Source organism: Hyperolius riggenbachi, chromosome 12 (assembly GCF_040937935.1).
Source record: "Hyperolius riggenbachi isolate aHypRig1 chromosome 12, aHypRig1.pri, whole genome shotgun sequence".
Taxonomy (NCBI): Eukaryota; Metazoa; Chordata; class Amphibia; order Anura; family Hyperoliidae; genus Hyperolius; species Hyperolius riggenbachi.
This window is the reverse complement of record NC_090657.1, coordinates 51,392,803-51,417,257: the sequence shown is the minus strand read 5'-3', so window position 1 is coordinate 51,417,257 and position 24,455 is coordinate 51,392,803. Positions and strand designations below refer to the sequence as shown.

The following is a 24,455-nucleotide window of genomic DNA, read 5'->3' as shown; positions in this document are numbered from 1 at the left end:
AAAATGCTGGTTGCATATAATATACTGTAAATAATGTTTTAGAGCAAAGTTGAAATGCAGGGTTATATTCCGCTTTAAGTTCCTCTTTTTAACTTAGCATTAGCTGTTCATCTGACGAATTATCTCTTATTTGTTTGTCTCATGTATTAGCTTTCCTTCCAGTACGATGACAAATAAGTAAGCTGTGTAAATCAACACCATTGTCACAAGCTCAGCAGCCTGCTTGTATTTGCATTGCAACCAGTCAGTCATCCCTACAGCACTAATCTCTCATGCTCGCTCAGAACTACTCTACCCAGCAGGCCAAGCGAGTTGCTTCCGGCGCGTAGCGTGGCGTGACGTGCGTGGGATGCGCAGTTCCGGAGAGGTATTTCCCGGCGTGCCGTGCGGCCTGTTCTGTTGAGTGGGGTATTGGGCCATTTGGGGGCGCTGTTCTCGCTTCTGCTGTGAGCTGTCGCCGTTGTTGTTGGTTGGCGGACGGAGCTATGGCCGCTGCAGGGGCCGCCTATCCTCGTCTGCATCACCGGCCCGCTGGGAATATCGTCTGCCGCCTCCGCTCATCACAGCTCACCGGCTGCGGCCTGACGAGAGGGAGCCAGGTGAGACGCCCCGACCCCTGAGTGTGGGAGAGGGGGGGGGGATACACCCTGTATACACTATATACACACTACTACACCCTGTACAGTCTCTACACCCGACACCTGAGTATACACCCTGTACTTGTATAGGACACATACTAGGGGCTTTACGCCTGCTTGTTAGCCATATATAATATGTAGTATACAATATTGTCATGTTTGTATATACACATAGGGGCACAGCATGTCTGTCTAGTACACGCGCAGGGGCACAGCATGTCTGTGTGTACACGCGCAGGGGCACAGCATGTCTGTGTATACACGCGCAGGGGCACAGCATGTCTGTGTGTACACGCGCAGGGGCACAGCATGTCTGTGTGGTACACGCGCAGGGGCACGCCACGTCTGTGTGGTACACGCGCAGGGGCACAGCATGTCTGTGTGTACACGCGCAGGGGCACAGCATGTCTGTGTGTACACGCGCAGGGGCACAGCATGTCTGTGTGTACACGCGCAGGGGCACAGCATGTCTGTGTGGTACACGCGCAGGGGCACGCCACGTCTGTGTGGTACACGCGCAGGGGCACAGCATGTCTGTGTGGTACACGCGCAGGGGCACAGCATGTCTGTGTGGTACACGCGCAGGGGCACAGCATGTCTGTGTGGTACACGCGCAGGGGGCACGCCACGTCTGTGTGGTACACGCGCAGGGGGCACGCCACGTCTGTGTGGTACACGCGCAGGGGGCACGCCACGTCTGTGTGGTACACGCGCAGGGGGCACGCCACGTCTGTGTGGTACACGCGCAGGGGGCACGCCACGTCTGTGTGGTACACGCGCAGGGGGCACGCCACGTCTGTGTGGTACACGCGCAGGGGGCACGCCACGTCTGTGTGGTACACGCGCAGGGGGCACGCCGCGTCTGTGTGGTACACGCGCAGGGGGCACGCCGCGTCTGTGTGGTACACGCGCAGGGGGCACGCCGCGTCTGTGTGGTACACGCGCAGGGGGCACGCCGCGTCTGTGTGGTACACGCGCAGGGGGCACGCCGCGTCTGTGTGGTACACGCGCAGGGGGCACGCCGCGTCTGTGTGGTACACGCGCAGGGGGCACGCCGCGTCTGTGTGGTACACGCGCAGGGGGCACGCCGCGTCTGTGTGGTACACGCGCAGGGGGCACGCCGCGTCTGTGTGGTACACGCGCAGGGGGCACGCCGCGTCTGTGTGGTACACGCGCAGGGGGCACGCCGCGTCTGTGTGGTACACGCGCAGGGGGCACGCCGCGTCTGTGTGGTACACGCGCAGGGGGCACGCCGCGTCTGTGTGGTACACGCGCAGGGGGCACGCCGCGTCTGTGTGGTACACGCGCAGGGGGCACGCCGCGTCTGTGTGGTACACGCGCAGGGGGCACGCCGCGTCTGTGTGGTACACGCGCAGGGGGCACGCCGCGTCTGTGTGGTACACGCGCAGGGGGCACGCCGCGTCTGTGTGGTACACGCGCAGGGGGCACGCCGCGTCTGTGTGGTACACGCGCAGGGGGCACGCCGCGTCTGTGTGGTACACGCGCAGGGGGCACGCCGCGTCTGTGTGGTACACGCGCAGGGGGCACGCCGCGTCTGTGTGGTACACGCGCAGGGGGCACCAGGGCTGTGGATTCGGGGCAATTTTGGTCACCCGGAGTCGGGAGTCTGAGTCGCATGATTTTTGTACAAAATCCACAGCCCTGTAAAGTATTAGACTAAGGAGTCGAGGAGTCTGAGTCTGAGCAATTTTGGGTACCCAGAGTTGGAGTTGGAGTCGTGGTTTCAGACACTGAGGAGTTGGAAGATTTTTGCTCCACAGCCCTGGGGGGCACGCCACGTCTGTGTAGTACACGCGCAGGGGGCACACCACGTCTGTGTAGAACACGCGCAGGGGGCACGCCACGTCTGTGTAGTACACGCGCAGGGGGCACGCCACGTCTGTGTAGTACACGCGCAGGGGGCACGCCACGTCTGTGTAGTACACGCGCAGGGGGCACGCCACGTCTGTGTAGTACACGCACAGGGGGCACGCCACGTCTGTGTAGTACACGCGCAGGGGGCGCGCCACGTCTGTGTAGTACACGCGCAGGGGGCGCGCCACGTCTGTGTAGTACACGCTCAGGGGGCGCGCCACGTCTGTGTAGTACACGCGCAGGGGGCGCGCCACGTCTGTGTAGTACACGCGCCGGGGGCGCGCCACGTGTCTGTGTAGTACACGCGCAGGGGGCACGCCACGTCTGTGTGGTACACGCGCAGGGGGCACCAGGGCTGTGGATTCGGGGCAATTTTGGTCACCCGGAGTCGGGAGTCTGAGTCGCATGATTTTTGTACAAAATCCACAGCCCTGTAAAGTATTAGACTAAGGAGTCGAGGAGTCTGAGTCTGAGCAATTTTGGGTACCCAGAGTTGGAGTTGGAGTCGTGGTTTCAGACACTGAGGAGTTGGAAGATTTTTGCTCCACAGCCCTGGGGGGCACGCCACGTCTGTGTAGTACACGCGCAGGGGGCACGCCACGTCTGTGTAGTACACGCGCAGGGGGCACGCCACGTCTGTGTAGTACACGCGCAGGGGGCACGCCACGTCTGTGTAGTACACGCGCAGGGGGCACGCCACGTCTGTGTAGTACACGCGCAGGGGGCACGCCACGTCTGTGTAGTACACGCGCAGGGGGCGCGCCACGTCTGTGTAGTACACGCTCAGGGGGCGCGCCACGTCTGTGTAGTACACGCGCAGGGGGCGCGCCACGTCTGTGTAGTACACGCGCCGGGGGAGCGCCACGTGTCTGTGTAGTACACGCGCCGGGGGCGCGCCACGTGTCTGTGTAGTACACGCGCCGGGGGCGCGCCACGTGTCTGTGTAGTACACGCGCCGGGGGCGCGCCACGTGTCTGTGTAGTACACGCGCCGGGGGCGCGCCACGTGTCTGTGTAGTACACGCGCCGGGGGCACCTCATGTTGTGTATTTGTCTCCCTGTTTAACGTTACGGGACACACTCAATCATATTTATTATTTAGTATGCATATAGCACGGACATCTTTCACAGTACTTTTACTTTTACAGTATATAGTCTTGTAACTTAACTGTCCCTCAAAGGGGCTCACCATGTAATCTCTACCAAAGTCATATGTCCATTGTAGTGCAGGGCCTATTTTAGGGGGAAGCCAATCAACTTATCTGTATGTCATGGCCCACTTTTTATGGTCACTCAGCTTTATATTCTGTGGCATCTTTCATATACACTATATGTACTAATTAAGATCATGTAGTGCTTTATATCCCTCTGTGTGCACTTGAATGCAACCTACATGCAGATTCCCTACAGTGTTACTTGCCAAGCACTTCTGTTGTCTCTCTGTCCTATGTCTTCAGCATTATATTATGTGTTTATATTTGCCTACATCTACCACAGTGGTTTTACAGAGTATACAGACTGAGGCCTTGTTCACGTTGCAATCGGCTCGCGTGTCCATCCACGCTGGGCTTATTTTGAGGCGTTTTTTCTTTACGATTCCCAGCGCTTGGGTGGGTGATTCTTTTTTGTGGTTAGCGGTTTCCGACGCTTTTTTCTCGAGCGGTTTGGTAATTCACTCCCTGACGCAAGTCAGGAAGTAAACTTTCATCCGGAAAAGATTAAAACCACGAACGCAATCGCTCCGCAAAGCAGTTTTGTGAGCGTTTTGCGTTTTTCCTATACCTTCCATTGAACGAGGATGAATGCCAACAAGATCTCACACGCCCCCTCTCACCCAGGTAATCGCTTCTTTGAGCTCCTTTCATCGGGCCACTGTTTCAGAGCCATCCCCTTCAGGGCCACCAGGTGCAGGAGCACTTTCTTCCCCCAGACTGTCCTTCTGCTGAACTCCAGCTCCTACTGCCAGGTTGCAACACTCCGGTAGTCCTTGGGAAGCATCACCTCACCTGTCTCCTGGACAGTTTCTGTCACCCACCCTAGACTCTTATGCAGAGTTCGCCTTACACCCTAAGTGTAAAGGTGCGCACACACACCGATTTCTTCAAACTACGGGTCGTTAGACCCGTCCGCGGGGGGCCGTTGTGACGACAGTTTGCCTGTGTGTACAGTCTGTCGGCAGGCTGATAAGGCTGGTTTTGACTGATCCGATAGTTTGAAAAAATCAGACGTGTGTCTTCCCCTTTTGCTCTGATTTATGCATGCTTTTGATATCTGTACCATGTACAATTCTCATGTTGACTATGCCTTGTCTTTCTATGTACTGCCATTGCCATATGTACTGCATATAGTTTCTGGTAGGTCATTCCATTCAGCATACTTGGTGAAATAAAGATAATTCTATAGCACTTTACATATCCCCCGTCACTTTTATATACACCTGGGTACATTGACTCTTAGTGTAGCTTTAGTTTCTGGGCTTCTGTAGCATGTATATCTATATCTCTATCTCTATATCCTGTCTCTTTGCAATCATTTACATCTGTATAATGCAAAAAAACCTAGACATGTACTTCTCCTTGACTCAAAAAATGATATAAAGTGGTACCTAAATGCCAATCACTCAAAAATCCTGATACCATCCAGAGAAATAAAATATGAAAATGTTATTACCACTATTGCATAACTAAACTTTTTAAAGAAACTCCGACCAAGAATTGAACTTTATCCCAATCCGTAGCTGATACCCCCTTTTACATGAGAAATCTATTCCTTTTCACAAACAGACCATCAGGGGGCGCTGTATGACTGATATTGTGGTGAAACCCCTCCCACAAGAAACAAGAAAAGTACGTACTCCTGGCAGTTTCCTGTCTGTGAACCTTGTTGCATTGTGGGAAATAGCTGTTTACAGCTGTTTCCAACTGCCAAAAACCATGCAGCAGCTGCATCACCTGCCAACAGTAAAAAAAAAGGTCGCCATGTAGTAAATCTAAGAATGTAAATCAGGGATTTAAAAGATTTTACAACGGGCAAACACTGACTAAATCATTTATACATCATTATTGTAAAAATGAAGCACTTAATTTTCAATGGAGTTCCTCTTTAAAGCGCATGGGATGGCCACCTCGCCATACACAATACCAAGCAATTGTAGAAATTGAACAGAGGCGCCAAAAGTATAAAATATGCTAAAATAGTTAAAAATTGTTAGGGAGGCAGTGGTGGACTTCCCATCCCAAACAGACACAAAGCTGTTGATTAGCAGCAAGAAACATTTACATACTCTTTACTTTACACTAAAAAATTTTCTTGCTGATAATCAACAGCTTTGTCTGTTTTGGGATGGTAAGTCCACCACTGCCTCTCTAACAATTTAGCATATTTTATCCTTTTGGCGCCTCTGTTCACCTTCTACGATACCAGTGTCCACCCCGTGGTGGAGGGGTGTTTATACCCTTATTTCCTGATCTACAGAGAGCGACATCTTAGTCCTGAGTGGGGAGGTGCTTAATCTCTGTCCACTCTCTCCACCTGCATTTATAGTGGTTGCCTGGAAGGTAACCCTGGTTTGTGAGTATAATTACTTACATTTAATTAATATCCTTATTCCAATACATACTACACTATATTGGGCTCTCGGGTTTCCTTTCTTCTACAATACCAAGCAACACTCGCTCAAAAGCATCAAACGCTGCAGCCGCATTAACACTGACATCCATAGGTGGAATGTTGAGACTAGGGGCGTGCTCATTAGGCAGTTGCAGTGTTGGGGAGTCTATCCCAAGGTCTCCTTACTGAATAGATGCTGGCTTACGGTGTGTGTGTGTGTGTGTGTGTGTGTGTGTGTGTGTGTGTGTATACACTCGCCTAAAGGATTATTAGGAGCACCATACTAATACTGTTTGACCCCCTTTTGCCTTCAGAACTGCTGTAATTCTACGTGGCATTGATTCAACAAGGTGCTGAATGCATTCTTTAGAAATGTTGGCCCATATTGATAGGATAGCATCTTGCAGTTGATGGAGATTTGTGGGATGCACATCCAGGGCACAAAGCTCCCATTTCATCACATCCCAAAGAAGCTGTATTGGGTTGAGATCCGGTGACTATGAGGGCATTTTAGTAAAGTGAACTCATTGCCATGTTCAAGAAACAATTTGAAATGATTCGAGCTTTGTAACATTGTGCATTATCCTGCTGGAAGTAGCCATCAGAGGATGGGTACATGGTGGCATTTAAACGATGCCCAATTGGCACTAAGGGACCTAAAATTTGCCAAGAAAACATCCCCCCCACCATTACACCACCACCACCAGCCGGCAGAGTGGTAACAAGGTATGATGGATCCATGTTCTCATTCTGTTTACGGCAAATTCTGACTCTATCAAGACTCATCAGACCAGGCAACATTTTTTCCAGTCTTCAACTGTCCAATTTTGGTGAGCTCGGGCAAATTGTAGCCTCTTCTTCCAATTTGTAGTGGAGATGAGTGGTACCTGGTGGGGTCTTCTGCTGTTGTAGCCCATTTGCCTCAAAGTTGTGCGTGTTGTGGCTTCACAAATGCTTTGCTGCATACCTCTGTTGTAACAAGTGGTTATTTCAGTCAACGTTGCTCTTCTATCAGCTTGAATCAGTCGGCCTATTCTCCTCTGACCTCTAGCATCAACAAGACATTTTCGCCCACAGGACTGCCGCATACTGAATGTTTTTCCCTTTTCACACCATTCTTTGTAAACCCTAGAAATGGTTGTGCGTGAAAATCCCAGTAAGGCCCAGTGCACACCAAAACCGCTAGCAGATCCGCAATACGCTAGCGGTTTTGGGAGCTGATTTCAGAGCGATTCTAGGTATGTTTAGAGAGGTTTTCTAAACATACCTAGCGGTTTTGGGTGCGTTTTTGTGTAGCAGATTACACATATTGTTACAGTAAAAGCTGTTACTGAACAGCTTCTGTAACAAAAATGCCTGGCAAACCGCTCTGAAGTAGCGTTTTTCAGAGCGGTTTGCGTTTTTCCTATACTTTACATTGAGGACGAAACGCTTCCGAAAACCGCAAACGCGCAGCAGGAGGCGCGTTTGCGGCTTGGCAAAAACCTCAAACCGCCGGTGTGCACCATCCCATTGCAATACATTAGCCAAGCGTTTTTCCAGGCGGATGCGGCCGGCGGATCGCTCCAAAAACCGCTCGGTGTGCACTGGGCCTAACTGAGCAGATTGTGAAATACTCAGACCGGCCCATTTGGCACCAACAACCATGCCACACTCAAAATTGCTTAAATCGCCTTTCTTTCCCATTCTGACATTCAGTTTGGAGTTCAGGAGATTGTCTTGACCAGGACCACACCCCTAAATGCATTGAAGCAACTGCCATGTGATTGGTTGATTAGATGATTGCATTAATGAGAAATTGAACAGGTGTTCCTAATAATCCTTTAGGTGAGTGCATATTATCATTCGTAGTGGACAGAGTTTGAGAAAGGCTTGTGGTACTGAAACATCGCTTGTACGTTCACCCTGTTAGTTTTACATCTGTGTACACATGACAACGTCATAAAGTGATTTGTGTGTCTTGTTTGTTCTGGTTATGGCTGTATTTTATAGTGACTTCACTTGTATATCCCATGTGACATGTCAGTACACCGAGAGATGCATTCTATAGTTCCTAGACATGCCTGTATAATTTTGTTTGCTAGATATCCTGTTGTGAATCAACGTAAATTTTATTGTTGTGCATTTATCTAGGGCTGACAGCCTTGTAGCACATTGACAATGTATGTTGTCACTCACTGTCCCTCAGAGAATTTCACAAACTAATCCCTGTCCTAGTCTAATGTCCCATATTTCTGAAACCACATTTCAGAATCAGAATCCATCCCCATGCAAGTTAGCGCTTACAAGGAATCTGTCTTGGCAGTTGCTTAACAAACACAAACAATCACAAACAAAAACAATACATGGACAGACAGGATGTATATTACAAGTCAAGAACAGTATGTAAGTATAATGGCAGTAAGCAAGGTGACTGCCAATGAACATTTATATTTGTTCTTGGGGTGGGGACAGAACAAACTTTATCAGGAGAGGAACATTGTGCCCAGAGTAATGCAAAAACATCATACAAACATCATGCAGATATGTCCTGGCCCAGATTCAAGCTTCAAGATTGTGTCTAATCACAAGTTATCTGATCTCTCCCCTGTGTCACATGACAGCCTACGGCAGAGATGGCAGTTAAGGCCATTTGAAAGCACAGGAGGGTTAATATGTCTGCTTCCATGAACCAGGAAGAAGAAACAGTGCTGATTTTAGTTTAGGATTTGTATTGGGTGTAACTAAGAAATGTTTTTGGGTACTTATCCGTTAGCCGGGCGCATCCGGCAGGTGGCGCTGTTGTAGCGAATTTCGATGCGCAGTTGTATCTAATTCCATTCATAGTTACTATGGTAACAGGTGGCCGCAGGTGGCGCGAATTACATTGATACGCAACGTAACGATACAGTGTGTTAATGTCAACGAATATACATTGTATTTGAAGTGGCCGGAATTAAAATGAAGGCGGCGGCAATGTAACACATGAAGCCGCCGCCTTCGTCTGTTCTTCTCCCCCTTTGCCCTCTCGCTTCTATACAACACTGCCAGCTGGGGGGGGGGGACACGCGTGTCCCCCCCACAGTCGTTCGTCGCAAGGAAACAAGCAGGCTTCCCTGCCACGACGAACGACTCTGGGGGGACACGCATGTCCCCGCAGGCTGGCAGCATTGTATACAAGCGAGAGGGCAAAGGGGGAGAAGAACAGACGAAGGCGGCGGCTTCATGTGTTACATTGCCGCCGCCTTCATTTTAATTCCGGCCACTTCAAATACAATGTATATTCGTTGACATTAACACACTGTATCGTTACGTATCAACAATGAAATTAGCGCCACCTGCGGCGCTTCCATTCACACAGTACTACGTTCAGTAACTATGAATGGAATTAGCTACAACAGCGCATCGAAATTCGCTACAACAGCGCCACCTGCCGGATGCGCCCGGCTAACGGATAAGTACCTGTTTTTGTTTAAAGGTTATTATGCTGTCGCATATCTTTTAGAGCAAAGAGGATGTTCTGAGTTCCGCTTTAAAGGGAACCCGAGGTGAGTGGGGAGCAGATGGGACAGAGGCTTGTTCACCGCCTCATGACATGCCTCTGTGTTCCCCAGACGCCACTCTCTTCTGATTTCTCCCCCCCCCCCCCCCTTGCGCGCTATAGCCCCCTTTAAATTAGTGACAATAATTGTCGCTGTTTCGGAGGGTAATGGGAGGAGAGGGATTCTCTGCTCAAAAAAATGCCCACTGAGGGTGAATCTGCGGGCTTTCCACAGCTGCCATTGGGCAGCTCTCTCCCTGGCTGTGCTTCCTGCCGCTCCCCTAAATGCTGGTAGAGAATCTCCCTCTCCTTCCTGTGTCGTGACAAAAGAGGTCGCATAAGTGTGCCCTAGCAGGCCAACGGAGCGGCGCAGGGATTGACCTACCAGATCCACCCAGCCTTCTGGATCTGGTAACCTAGTTTTTGTTTTTTTTTGTCACCTTGGGCTCTTTAAATAATGCACATTGCCTGGCTGTCTTGCTGATCCTCTGCCTCTAATACTTTTTTAAGCCATACACCCTGAACAAGCATGCAGCAGAACAGGAGCTCCTGACATTGTCAGGTCTGACAAGATTAGCTGCATGCTTGTTGCAGATATGGGCTTTAGACCCGACTGACCAGAAAGATCAAAGTAAATAAATATGGCAGCTTCCGTAGGTCTCACCTCTCTAGTTCCTTTTAGGGGCTGGTTCAGACCGATGCTTGGGGCCGCTAATTGTGTAGTTTCTGTTCTTTATTTGGCTGCAGGGCCTGCATTTTCCCTGCAGGTGGGGAAGTGTGTCTGGCAGGCTATGCAGAGCAAGCAGTTAGTTACCTGCCTGGATGACTGGTTCGGCTTCTTCTCTCTTCCACCGTGACGGTGATGTAATCCCGACATTTCTTCTGGGTCCCGATCACATGATATGACTTAATAGAGAACCAGGGGATGATGTCAGCGTTACAGCCCCACTTGGTAAAGGAAGAGTCTCTTTCACCACCCCTCTTCCGACACTGAGTGGCGCTGTAATGTTGACACAATCCCCTGGATCCCAATCGCATGGCATATCGTGATTGGGACCCAGAAGACATGTTGGAAGTTCAGTGCTGCTGCTGTGGATGGAGGAGAAACCGATCCAGACAGGTAAATATAACAGCTTGCTGCCCGCTCTGCATGGCTGAGTTGAGATGGCACCCGCTGCCCTGGCACAGCTTGTCTCATATGAGACAACTCATTCAGGGCTGGTAAGAGGTTAAAAGGATCAACTGATGCTTCCATTTATTTGGATTGAAACTGTTGTTTAACAACTGTACTGGTGGTTCCAGTCTGTGTGAACGCAGTGGTAGATCCCATCTTCTCGTTCTGAACACTACCTGCAGTGTCCATGTTCGCCGGTTCCATGTCCCCATGTGGGGGTCAAGACCCGACTGAACAGGAAGTGCTCCTAAATGTAGCCAACTGCTTTTCTGCTCACTTGCACATAAGCATTTGGCATCACCTAAACGAGCCATGGCCGCTGCAGCACCCTGACGCTATGTGCACTGGGCCTAAAGTGAATCTGTATAATTTTTTTTTTTTTTTTTTTTTTTTTTTTTTTTTTTATGATCAGTTCCCTCCTCCTCTAGCCCAGGGATGTCAAACCGGTCATTCGAGGGCCGATGTCCGCACACATTTTTGACACCGCTCAAATGAATTGCTGGGTCTGAATCAGGAAAGGTGCGGTCCATCAGGTAGAACGCACCCCTCTTTCTCAGTCCATCCTAAACACTGGCATGGCAGGTGTCAAACTCAAATCCAAAGTGGGCCAAAATTGTACACTGGGACCAAGTCGCGAGCCATCCTTAGGGCACTTTCACACTTGCAAATCACAAAACGTTAGCTCTTTTGCTAGCGTTTTGCTCTGGTGATTTTTGGCGATTAACGCAAAAAATCGCCATTCACACTTGGGGCGATTTTCCACGATCGTGATTAGCGCTTCTATAGCACGAAACGCGATCACCAGGAAATCGCCTGAAAATGGTGCAGGATACAAATTTGCGTTTGCCAATTTGCGTTAATCGCCGGCGATTACCACAAATCGAGAATGGGCCCATAGGTTGTTATTGCACTAGCCCTTTAAAAAGCGCTAGCGCTTGAGCGTTTTGCCGAAATTGCCAGCAAAAGGTTCAAGTGTGAATGGGGCTACCTTTCTCCCTTATATGGTTATCAGGGGTCTAATGGCCCCCTTCAGCTTCTATTCCGTTCCCTGGTGCCTAGTGATCCGCCGTTCCCTGTACCCTCCACCCTTCCCTATTTCCATAGTGTTTTGTTTTGCCCATCTCCCCCATATGGCTTCCCTGGTGTTCTAGGGCTTCACCTCCAATATAGCTTCCCTGGTGGTCTAGAGTGGGCCATACATAATGCAAAGTAGGGAAAAACATTGAGGGCCAAATTTAATGGCTCCAAGGGCCAGATTTGGCCCGCGGGCCGGAGTTTGACATGCATGGTCTAAAGTGAGCACGTTATTGACATGCAAAGATGGGTTTTGCCTTTTTTATGCTCCAAATTGCTAAACGTTCCTGAATTGCAGAGTTCGGTGCACTCCCAGACTGAGTCACGCTCCTTTTGCTTCTCCTTTTATTAATAATAAACAGTCTCTGGGAATTTGTTTGTCGGCAGTTTATCACTGGTTTGCACACCCAGTTAAATGTAAACAGACTCAGGTGATGAGCATTAAAGACAACTGTGCAGGCGAGACCTAGAGGTAGGTCCGTTCCTGAGACTCAGTACAAAAAGAGGCTGGAGAAGAAATAATGTAGGTCAGGCAGGAGGAGGGGAGTATACACCAGTCTGTATGGCATGATATGAGAGGCAATTGTGCTATGCAGCACCCACATCAAGAACCTTTTATAATAAATTCAGCAGCCCTTGCTATTTCCTGATGTGTAAAATTCTGACTCCAGGCAACTTTTTTTTAATATGGGTATCCATTCCTGGCTTGCCGTCCCACTTAGGTTTTCAGAATGACCTATGCATCCAAAGTTACATAGTATTCAACCTTGCATCTAAATGTCAGAATGCAGGAATTAACCACTTCACCACTGAGGGGTTTTACCCCTGAAACACTAGTGCTATGTTTACCTTTCAGCGCTGCTTCCATGCCTTTATTTCTGTAATATGATTGGTTATTGGGGACTGGGGCCCCCATAACCAATCATTGGACTGCAGAGCTGGGGTGTGTGTGTGTGTCTGGTCGCGGGGGCGCATCGATCGCGCGTTGCACGTTTGTTTAGTTTACATTATTATGAATGAAGACTGCTTCTGTTTTAAGAAGTCTTCATTCTATTCGCAATCGGCGAGTCTAATTGGATTTAGGAACTCTTGTTCCTAACGTCCAATTAGTCACCTGCTGTGCGGGCTGGCTGGAGTGTGCGTACGAGTTCCCCGCCCACTCCCAGCCAGTAAACAAACAAGCAGGGCTGTGGAGTCGGAGTTGGAGTCGGAGTCGTGATTTCTCTCGTGATAAACGTAGGAGTTGGATGATTTTTGTACAAAATCCACAGCCCTGTTAAGTATTAGACTAAGGAGTCGGGAGTCGAGGAGTTGGAGTCTGAGGAATTTTGGGTACTCGGAGTTGGAGTTGTGGTTTCAGAAACCGAGGAGTCGGAAGATTTTTGTACCGACTCCACAGCCCTGCAAACAAGTGCGCCTTTCTCCGTCCCTGGGGGTGAAGAGGTGCGCAGAGGGATGGAGAAATTTAGCACTGGGGGGGGGGTAAAGTGGTTAAAGGGACTCTGAAGTGAAAATAAACTTATATGCCACTTTGGAAAGCTGTGGACCGCACTGACTTTGTTGAAGCACTTATCTCAACTGTCTCATGGTTTCTTCTTTGTATATAGTTTTTCTGCAGAGAAAAGTTCAAAGGGTCACTAGCCTGTTCTGTGAAATCATTTAAAATGCTGAATGTATTGTGGAAACTGCAATTATTATAGAATGATGCAATGTTAATAAAATATATATATATATATATATATATATATATATATATATATATATATATATATATATATATATATATATATATATATATATATATATATATATATATATATATCTGAAAATAAACATGACACTATTTTATTTGCTACTGTTTAATGTTCTTTTTGCGCTTCAGTGTCACTTTGTCTGAGGAAGGCTTCATATACGAAAGCTTCCTCCTTTTCTTCTACGCAGAGCTGTGGAGTCAGTGCAAATATGATCAGACTCCTCAGTTTATGAAATCTCCGACTCCGGGTGTCCAAAATTGCTGACTCCACAGCCCTGCTTCTACATTATGGTATCCTCCTGATTCAAAACTTTTTTTCTTTTTGTGTTAGTAATAGAAGTAATAGAAGTGAGTAATGCATATACATGCCTCAAATTTCATATGACAATTAACTTCTGTTTTATAGTAAAACATAGATGGCCATGACAAGCCTGCAAATTATAAGGAGTCTGAATCTAGACATGAGAACGAGGAAGCTGTGTTTAGACAGCACCAAGTCAGTAACTAGGAGACTGTACTGAAGTAGATAAAATGTTTATGACCTGAGAGCTGTGCTTTTTCTCTTCTGCCATATTTTTCACTTGAGCAGGGTTCTCCTGAAGCTCTTTTAGCTGGGTGCTCCACCCGGCTAGTTTTGGTGAGCACCCGGCTGTCATCGGCTCACCTCCTCCTATGCTGTAAGCAGAGTTGCTCACAGAAGTACCGTCCCTGCACGCACTCATATCACCCATCCGGCTACTTTTTCATGCCACCCGGCTACTATTTCATGCCACTCAGCTGGAAAAAATGTCTGGGGAGAACACTGTTGAGGTATTTGTAAACACCTAGAACATGGCATATACTGTAGTTATCTGTCGGAAGTTGTAAGGCTATTCAACTAGGTATTTGGCTCCTATGCACCATTGTGAGTAATGCGGAAAACCACTGTGGCCTGTAGACGTACATGAAGATGACGGTGGTTCAACAACATGAGCATGGTCAATGGCACCCCACTCATAATCGCTGTACTTGTATGTCAGAGAAATGCTAGTAATTCTTGGTTGATGCTGCTTTGAATGCGAATTGATGCAGCTTGGAAATGGAGCAGTGAAGTGCCATAGATACTGACAGGTGGCAAGGTCCCGGTAGTGAACACAGAACAGAGTTGACTGAGGTCAGGACTGACGGTAATGAGGGTAATGACAGGGTGGTGTCAGAGGACAGAGTCAGCGATACAGGCTCAGATGGGGACGATCAGCTGGCAGGATAGGGTTGGAGATGACAGGCTGAGGTTGTGACTGGCAGCCTGCCAGGGCCGGGTCGCAGGTGGGAGGCTGAGGTCAGGGCCGGCAGGGCGGAAACCAGTGGGCTGGGGTTGGGACTGGTGAACCAGCAGAACATGCTGATATCGGTGCTCATGTAATGCCATAACAACATTTGATGGTAACAGGGTGAGGTTGGGACTGGTGGATTGGCAGGATGGGGAACACTGGCAAATTGGGAGGTAAAATTTCAGGGGTCAAAGGTAAGAGGCCAGGGTTTGGTTTGGTGGTCTAAAGCAGTGTTCCCCAACCTTGTCCTCAAGGCCCACCAACAGTGCATGTTTTGTGGAAATCCACAGAGATAGTTAATCAGCTTTGCTGAGACACTAATTACCTCACTTGTGCATGTTTGTGGTTTTCTGCAAAACATGTACTGTTGGTAGGCCTTGAGAACAGGGTTTAGAACTCTGGTCTAAAGAACAGGATCGGGAAACAAAGTACTAACAAGCAGGCATTCTAGAGCTATGCAGAACAGTATTGCTCCGATAACTATGCTTTAGCACCAGTCCCAAGGCCACTCCTCTGCCCTGGGTTCCATGACCTGCACTGTGCATGCATCCAGGAACACACTGAAGGAAAAGCTGAAGTGTGAGGTCAGTGCTGTCCCACAGTTGCGGGGTGTCTCTTGGAACTTCTCTAGATTTGTGCTTTAGACCTGGTCCTGCCAATCCTGACTTTAACTGGTTATTTTTGATGTGTCCAGAGACTCATTAGTATTAACTTCCTGTTATTGTACTGTAGTAGGTATGCTGGGAGTTTTCAAAACTCATGCATTTTTTTTTCTCATAGAGAACTCAAACATTTGCATTAACCATGCAGCACCTTGACTTTTGCAGCATGCAGTCCATGTTGTGTTTTTTTAAATTTCCCCCACCTCATCTTACTAAGGAGACCCTACCACGTTTGTCTTGGAAATTGGTAATAGTAGTCATTTTTTACTCCCTACCCGGCCCGTTGCTTACAGTAGCACTCACTAGCCGCCAGAAGCACACGCCGCTTCTCCGGTTCTATAGTATTCAGGGAGCCCTTGCAAAGCATCTTTGCCTCCTACTGGGGTTTCCCATTGGTTTAGCTTATCTGCCAATTAAAATCCTCCTTGTGGAGGATTTTTTATTGGTCCTTTTATTGAACCAATGAAAATCCTCTTCATGTAGGACTTTTTCTTCTCTGAGTTGGTGCATTTGTAAGGGCTCATTTCCACTAGTGCGGCGTGCGTCTCGTAGACGCACGCCGGCACTGAGCGGGTGGGCGGGATCGCAGGTGAATACCATGAGCCGTGCCATGCACGGCTATGGGAATCGCAGCCTCCGCCATGAATTCTGTAGGGGGTTCCGGCCGAATCGCTACTGCAAGCGATTCGGCGGGCGGCGCCGTTATCACCTATGGCAGAGTTTCCCCGCGTGATTTGCCTGCGGGGAAACTCTGAGAGATGTGCTGTAAATACTCCCTTATCCTCACACTGGCTGCATCTAGCAATGTGATTCTGCAAATGCTGCTCAGCTGCTACATTGCAGTGTGTTGATTTTAAAATCATAACAGTAACTAACTTGTGTAATGTCTCATAGCTTGTAGATGGCTTCCTCATCATGACAAAAAAACGTTCTCAGCTGGACACCATGGCACTCATACACCAAAACTTTAGCATAATGCTTAATACATGATGGTTACAGTGTTGCTTGGTTTCCTGTCCAAAATCAAAAAATTGGGTTATGCAGAATTTAGCTATTCATTGGATGTGTGGGTTGTGGAGACTCCTGATTTGATGGACTCTTTTCTTGTCTTTGCAGATATCTGAAGAGCTGCTGAAAGAGAGAGACAGGCAGGCAAAATGGAACAGTATTCCGCTGCTACTTTGCAAGCTATATGGGGGCAGCCACCCCAACAGCGACCTCTCCCAGTGCCAGGGCATCCTGAAGGTAAACTACCCCTACCATCCAGCCTGTGGCACATGAAATACAACTCCGTGCTTATTCTACAGACAAATGCTACTTTTTGGTACAATTTGAGTATATTAAAGAAAAACGTTAATCCATGATTGAACTTCATCCCTGTCAGTAGCCAATAAACCACTCTTTCCCATGACAAAACGTAACCTTTTCTCGAATAATAATCATCCGGGATGTCTATGCGGCTGATATTGTGGTGAAATCCCTCCCATAGAAACTGTCAGAGCCAGGGCTCTGACATCACACAGGCTGTGACCCTTGTTGCATTGTGGGAAAATATCTCTGTTTCCAACTGCAAGAAAGTTGGAAACCGCTACACCACCCTGGCTTCCACAATAGTGTTCGACCTGGTTAGCAAGCCCAAACGTCCCATAAAAGAAAGGAACGGTCTGCACATGTCTGTAGATGGATTCCTTTATTTGTGGACATATCCAAGTATATAAAAACCATCAGGCATCACGCAGCTGACATGTTTCGGACTATGTCAGTCCTTAATCATAGTTAAGATTAAGGGCTGACCTAGTCCGAAACATGTCAGCTGCATGATGCCTGATGGTTTTTATCTTTCTTTTACGTTTCCAACTGCCAAACGAGCAGTTTCTTTCTCTGTGCATAGAACTCGCAGTTAACTACACCCAAATATTACTACTTATGTTTGTTTACTAAGTGTCCAGTTCCCGGCCAAGTATATGGGAGTAATGTCTGGTTGTGGGCCAGGGCTGTGGAGTCAGTCGAGGAGTCTGAGCAATTTTGCGTACCTGGAGTCTGTGGTTTCATAAACTGAGTCAGATTATTTTTGTACCGACTCCACAGCCTTGGTATAGTCAACCATGCTATAATAGAACTTCTGTTACAGTAAACCTTTTTTTAATTTTACTTTGGTATTTTGTATTGGCTGTAGTGAAAAATGGGTGGACGCATGCATCATATGTTAGTCTGAGACCCATGAGCTGTGGTTGGTGGGCAGGCAGCCACTTATAGCCTATTTGCTCTCTATTTAACACAAGCTTGTTGAATATGCTTCTCATGGCCGTGCTCCAGTCAGAGTACAAAATACTGGGCATGTGCAAGTATGGGCCCTGAATGCCCAGTAGTAAAAGTGCACATCTTTTCCCTCCAAGCATGAGCAGCTTCGTTCCACTGGGCATGTGCTTACTTTTTTCTGCAGTGCTCTTTTTAAAGGGACTATTTGTAAAGCAGTGTTAGAAGAAATACAAGGTGTACACAGGTTTTCTACAGACACAAAATGCTGCCATTCTATGTATAAATGTGCACTGCGGCACATCACTAATGCTGCATTGCTTGTATCTGCAAGAATAGCTTCTCAAAAGTGGCAAATATTTATCAGGCCCACAGGGCTGCTAAGAGGTTTGCATTTGTCAGACTATTGTAGGACTGGATTATTTGAGCAGTAATAGTCTGTTTGCAAATTATATGCTCTGTTTTGTACATTATGGACAACCGCATAATTCTTTCTCCATATGTTTTTATTTTTTTCCGATGTTGCTCTTTCAGCTCTGATCTGGACAACAAACTTGTTCACCAGCTGCTTCCATCAAGGCATAAACCATTTTCCTTCTCTTCACAGGAAATTTCCCCTCTGCTTTCTATGGAAGCGATGGCAATTGTTACAGACGACAAGAAGTCCAGCCCTGAAATCCCTTTCCCCAACACGTACACCTTCGATTTATTTGGAGGCGTGGATGTAAGTTTATGGACCTCCAGCCATCACTTGTTATATACATGAGATGTTTAAAGGATATCTGAAGGGACATGAGATAGACATGAGTATGTACAGTGAGTAGCACACAACCATGCTGTATTCCTTTTTTTCTTTCTCTGCCTGAAAGAGTTAAATATTGGGTATGTAAGTGGCTGACTCAGACAGGAAGTGACTACACTGTGATTCTAACTGATAAGTGATTCCCCTTTTTGAGTCAGGACTGAGTCAGCCACTTGCACACCTGACATTTAACTCTTTCAAGTATTCAACGAAGGATCGGCACCACACTCAGTATTAATAGCTCAAATACTTTATTTAATCATTAAAAAGACCAGCAACGACAGTCCGCTGTTTCGGCATAAGTTGCCTTTCTCAAGTTGCCATAATGTCAAATGCAAACAAATAATCCACCATTACACTCATATACCCATAGCCACACCCCTTTGGGGCGTACTTAGTGTCTGTGCATTTACCTGGGAAGGAGGGGAGCCGGACCTGATGGGGAACTACATTCAGTGATTTGCACCAATCGGCGCACTTACATTTAAAAGTTCACTCACCAATCCGTTTGCAGCAACAGACCCTCTCCCGCCGACTGCATAATCCATTGCCGGCAAAGGAATCTCTGCATCATGTCATATCACGCCGCTGTATCAGAAGCGGCGATCTCGCACGTCATGTGACAACTCACATGGCCGGCTCATGACCAATCATCTGCGTCCTATGGCCAGCCTATGGGAAAGCAGTCAGCCTCGGCCAGTAAAAGGCTACAGGATGTGCGCATCATAGAGGGGATACCAAGCACAAAAAGTGCCGCCCCTAACAACAGTAACTACAACATTCGAGCGCACCATCCATACTCACGTGCCCTGCCAGGTTAAAGGGGGCGATCTGTCACTGCAAACAAGGTCCACAGCTCCCAGACTCCTTCATGCACAATCTAGAATTAAAAACAAAGATAAAAATATAAACAAAGTATACACCATTAATCTAAACATACTAAATGAAGTGCAAGCAGGACATGCATAGTAATTTAAAGCACTAAAGCAGATAATGAAAGCATTTCATCATCAAATACAAAAGCCCAGATCACGCTCCCTATTGAGACCTGCAGGACCCATAGCATCTAACCTTTTGATCCAACCCGCCTCTCTACGCAGTAATTCCTTTTTCCGATTGCCACCCCTCCAATTTACGGGTACACCGTCTATGGCCATAACGCGCAACTGTGACACATTATGGCCACTTTTAAAGAAATGTTCAGCAACTGATTGATCCGATGAGGCATTTTTAATAGCATTTCTAATGGCGGTCTTATGTGATGCTATGCGGTCCTTCAACCGCTGAGTTGTCATGCCCACATAAATAAACCCACAAGGGCATTTTAATAAGTAGACAACGTAACTTGAGTCACATGTATATCTATTCCTGATTTCAAATGTGGTTCCAATTGTGGGATGATTAAAGCACGTATTCCTGACCACACTGCCACACATGTGACAGGATAGGCAGGGATACATCCCTCTATTTCTAGGGAGCTCTTTCGTCACATCGCCCCTACTGGGACGCAACTTATCACGCATAGTTGGAGCCCGTCGGAAGGACATCAGAGGGGGATACCTAAATTCCGGGATCCTGGGTAAACCATCCCGCAAAATGTGCCAGTGACGGCGAATGCTTCTGCTAACCATATCACTGCACGTATTAAAAGTGGACACGAACGGTAACCGAGGCGTAGAGACTCTTACAGGTCTCCGCCTTCTCCTACTAGTGTCAAAACATTCAGCGGGGTAACCACGTGCTCGAAACTTGTTAGTAAGTTCCTGTTTGCGTTGGAGCGATGTGTCGAATTCACTAACTATCCTGTCCACTCTTGCATACTGTCCTAGTGGGATACCCAAGTCAGCCACTTGCACACCTGACATTTAACTCTTTCAGGCAGAGAAAGAAAAAAAGGAACACAGCATAGTTATTTGTGTGCTAGGCACTTTACATACCCATGTCTAGCACATGTCACTTTGCGTATCCTTTAAGACTTACATGGTGTGCTAATGGCAATACAGAATTGCCTGGCTGTCCTGCTGGATAGTGTCTGAATTGCACCCTTGAAACAAGCATGCGGCTAATCCAGTTTGGTCAGAAACACCTGATCTGCATACTTGTTCAGGGTCTATGGCTAAATGCATTAGAGGTAGATGAACAGGACAGCCAGGCAATTTGTATGTTTTCAAATGAAGTAAATTGTTAAAAAAATGAGAAGAACATGTGTATGTACAGTCAGATTCACATAGCACTACACTTTCTCACCGTAGGGCTCAAGCAGAGCTAGGTTAAGACCGTACAGGCCCCACCTTCGGCCCTCTGTTTATCAGATTGCTCAGGCAGGTTGGAAGATCTCTGTAGGGATGGTCAATATGATTAAAATAATTGAGTTGATGCAGCATTATGCAAATTTTGTATGCAAATGTATGCAGCTGGAAAATTGACCAATCAAATCCAGCTGAGATAAAATTCGGTTGGTCCCATTTTCAGGCTGCACCGATTTGCATAATCCTGCATTAAATCGTAATTATTTGCATTTCATCGACCATACCTAGATCTCAGTCCAACATGCAGTGGGAAAAATCTGTGTGGTCCTGATACCAGAATTAAGCACCTGGGTTCCCAAGATGCCAGAATGTGATTAGCCACTATACCTCCCTGAGACTAAAGGGGCCCATACACTCAGCCGATTTTCTGGCTGACCGATTGATCGTTTGCAAATCGGTTGGCCGATCGATGGCCGATTTCGATGGATTTCTATCGAACTGGCAGGGTGGAAAATTTAGGTCGATCTGATGAGATTGCTTATCAGTTTGCATTGGCCTTAATGGAAATCTGATGGCAAAAAAATGCCAACAGATCGAATTTCAAAAGATTTCAAACTGAAATCTATTGGAAATCTATCCTGGTAAAAAATGTTCTAAAAACGCATCAGATAGATCAGATGCATTTCTTATCTATCTGCTGCCAATCTGACGAGTGTATGGGCACCTTAATGCTGGGTACACACTATGAGATTTTCTGGTCGATTTACTGTCAGATCGATTATTTCCAACATGTTCGATTTGCTTTTCGATCGTTTTCCGAGCATTTTCCGATTAATTTCCTATTAAAGTGCACGGAAATAGATCGGAAAATGCTCGGACAACGATGGAAAAGCAAATTGGACATGTTGGAAATAATCGGTCTGACAGTAAATCGACCAGAAAATCTTATAGTGTGTACCCAGCATTAAGCTTAAAGAGAACCTGTACTGAATAAAAATATTTAAAATAAACACATGAGGTAACTTCAAATGAACATTACATAGTTACCTTGCCATCAGTTCCTCTCAGAAGCTCACCATTTTCTTCTGACAATAATCCCATCCAGTTCTGACAATATTTTGTCAGATCTGAAATAGATCAGTTGCTGTCAGTTATAGCTGAGAGGAAAACGGATGTACCAGGTAATGTTTATGTTTCCATATGGCTCAAGTGGGTGATGTTACAGTTTAACTGTGTGCTGACCAGAAAGCTGTTATGGGGTAATGGCTATTTTCAAAATGGAGGACGGAAAATTCCCTTGATCACAGTGAACAAATAGGACGCGGGACAGGAGAAAGACACTGAGGAGTAGACTCTATGGAAGGTAAGTATAACTTGTGTATGCTTATTTTCACTTTTATTTTCAGTACAGGTTTTCTTTAAGTAGCTATGGCCTCCTTTCCACATCAGATTCCAGAATGAAGTAGCTATGTGCCTCCATATAAAAGAATGATGTAGCTTTTTGGCTCAAGATAAAAGAATTAAGTGATTAGTTACCCAGGTGTCCCATGTTACAAAAACTGTGCAGCCATAGCCCCCAGATACAACGGCTAAGTAGCCATTTGACCCCAGATAAAGGAATGAAGTACGGACGTTCCCCCAGATATCAGTATTAGGTAGTCGTAGCCCCAGTTGGCAGTATTAGGTGAACCCTCCTGCTTGAGGTATAGAGACAGGGATGCTGGAGGAGTGCAGTTACCTCCCCGTATCACTCCCCAATCAGCATCTCAGGAGGCACGTGGCAGGCCCTCTTATCTGGTGGCCCCATCAGGCCTAAGGCAGTCGCCACTCTATTCAGTCCACCACTTTACTTCCAAGTCACTGTATTCATTCACCTATAATTTCAATCAAGAAAAACTTAGTAGAGCTTAACAGCCTTTTAACCCTTTTCTTTTTACTTTTAAAGTGACACTATTATTGGTTTTATATTTGCTTGGACTTCACACTGATGACCTCTTTACTTATTTTTTTGGTCTGTTTCACTTCCTTTTTCTAGCCCTGTACTTCCGCCTCTCCTTTCCTTGCTTTTCAGAGAAACGAGTCACTCTTAAACTATTTCTGTCATCCGTATAAAGGAAACGTGGCCAAGCAGGGAATGTAGAGGCTGCCATGTTTATTCCCTTTAAAAATGTATTAAGTGTTATGCTAGGCATAGACGGCTTGTTTTTGAGCCATTCCGATGGATCGATAGATAATTTCCGACATGTCCGATCTCCTGCTAGATCGTTTCGCAGCTCTATTCTGGATAGCAGTGAATGGAAAAAGATAAGAAAAACGAGCGGCAGATAAGAGAATTGCCTGCGGAATCGAGCGTCGACATGATCGAGCGGAAGAATCGAGCTGCAAAAACAAACCGTACATTCCCAGCATAAGACGTACTCTACTGCTGTTTGGTGATGCCGTATAATTGCGTTAGTGACTTTAGCTCTATTCTAAGATTCAATTGTTTCTTGGCATGGCAAAATCTACATTAGTTTGGTAAATAATTTTTTTTTTCAAGTACTAGTTGGTGGTGTTTACGGGGCAGGAGTGCATGCCATCCAATCTGTGCTGCAGCCCATCACAGCGGGGCAGGAGGGGGCATGGGGGGGGGGAGACACACATACGGATGTATTGAAAGTTATTATAGATGCAAAAAATGCTAGAGGTAAGATAGAGGAAAGTTTTTAGTTTAGCTTTAAAGAGCTTCCTCCAGCCCCATCCGCATGGATCACTCCCATGCCGCCAGTATCGGGTCTCGTAACTTCTGCCAGTTAAACTTTCTGTTGCGTCAGACTGGCAGCAGTTACGAGACCCGATACCGGCGGCTTGGGAGTGATCCATGCGAATGGGGCTGGAGGAAGCACCAGGGTGTATGTATTACTTATTTTTATATTTACTCAACTCTCGTACACCAGTACTGTGGAGTCAGTACAAAAAACAGCTAACTTATACTCTGACTCTTCAGTTTATGAAACCTCCCAACTCCAGGTACCCAAAATTACTCACTCATTGACTCTGACTCATCCTAATACTTACTGGGCTTTGGATTCGGTACAAAAATCATCGGACTCCAGATACCCAAAATTGCTCCGACTCCACAGCCCTGATCATCACGCACTGTACCCAGTTAGCGCAGTTTGTGTTTATACTGTACATGGTTAACTGTATGTTTTGGAAAATACGTGCCTGTATTTTAGGCCCCGTTCACATCACAAACGCGGATGGCCATGCGTGCGGAACGCAACTCGTACAAACGCACGCCATCCGCGTTTGTGTACGTTGCGTGGCTGATCCCATCACTGAAAAGTGAATGGGACAGCCACGCGTTTTTACAAAAAATGCGTGCAGCATGCGTTCCCGGACCGCATAGGTCCAGAACGCATGCAGTGTGAACATTTAGACAGTGCACTGTATGTACTGTCTGATGTTGTGCGTGTCGGCCTCCCGCACGCGTTTCCAAAACGCGTCTGGAAACGCGTGCAGTGTGAACGGGGCCTTATAATGGAAAGACAA

The 24,455-nt window shown here is 47.1% G+C and overlaps 1 protein-coding gene across 3 annotated transcripts in view; it reads left to right on the top strand.

Moving 5' to 3' along the window:
• Positions 1-367: 367 nt before the first annotated feature.
• The window catches only part of TRPC4AP (transient receptor potential cation channel subfamily C member 4 associated protein), a 92,813-nt gene continuing 68,725 nt past the window's right edge, over positions 368-24,455 (top strand). For all 3 annotated transcript variants that reach the window (XM_068264504.1, XM_068264503.1, XM_068264505.1), the window contains exons 1-3: positions 368-599; positions 16,731-16,859; positions 18,478-18,594. In XM_068264504.1, the coding sequence (XP_068120605.1) occupies positions 486-599; positions 16,731-16,859; positions 18,478-18,594 (360 nt within the window). In that variant the 5' untranslated portion in view covers positions 368-485. The remainder of the gene's footprint in view (positions 600-16,730; positions 16,860-18,477; positions 18,595-24,455) is intronic.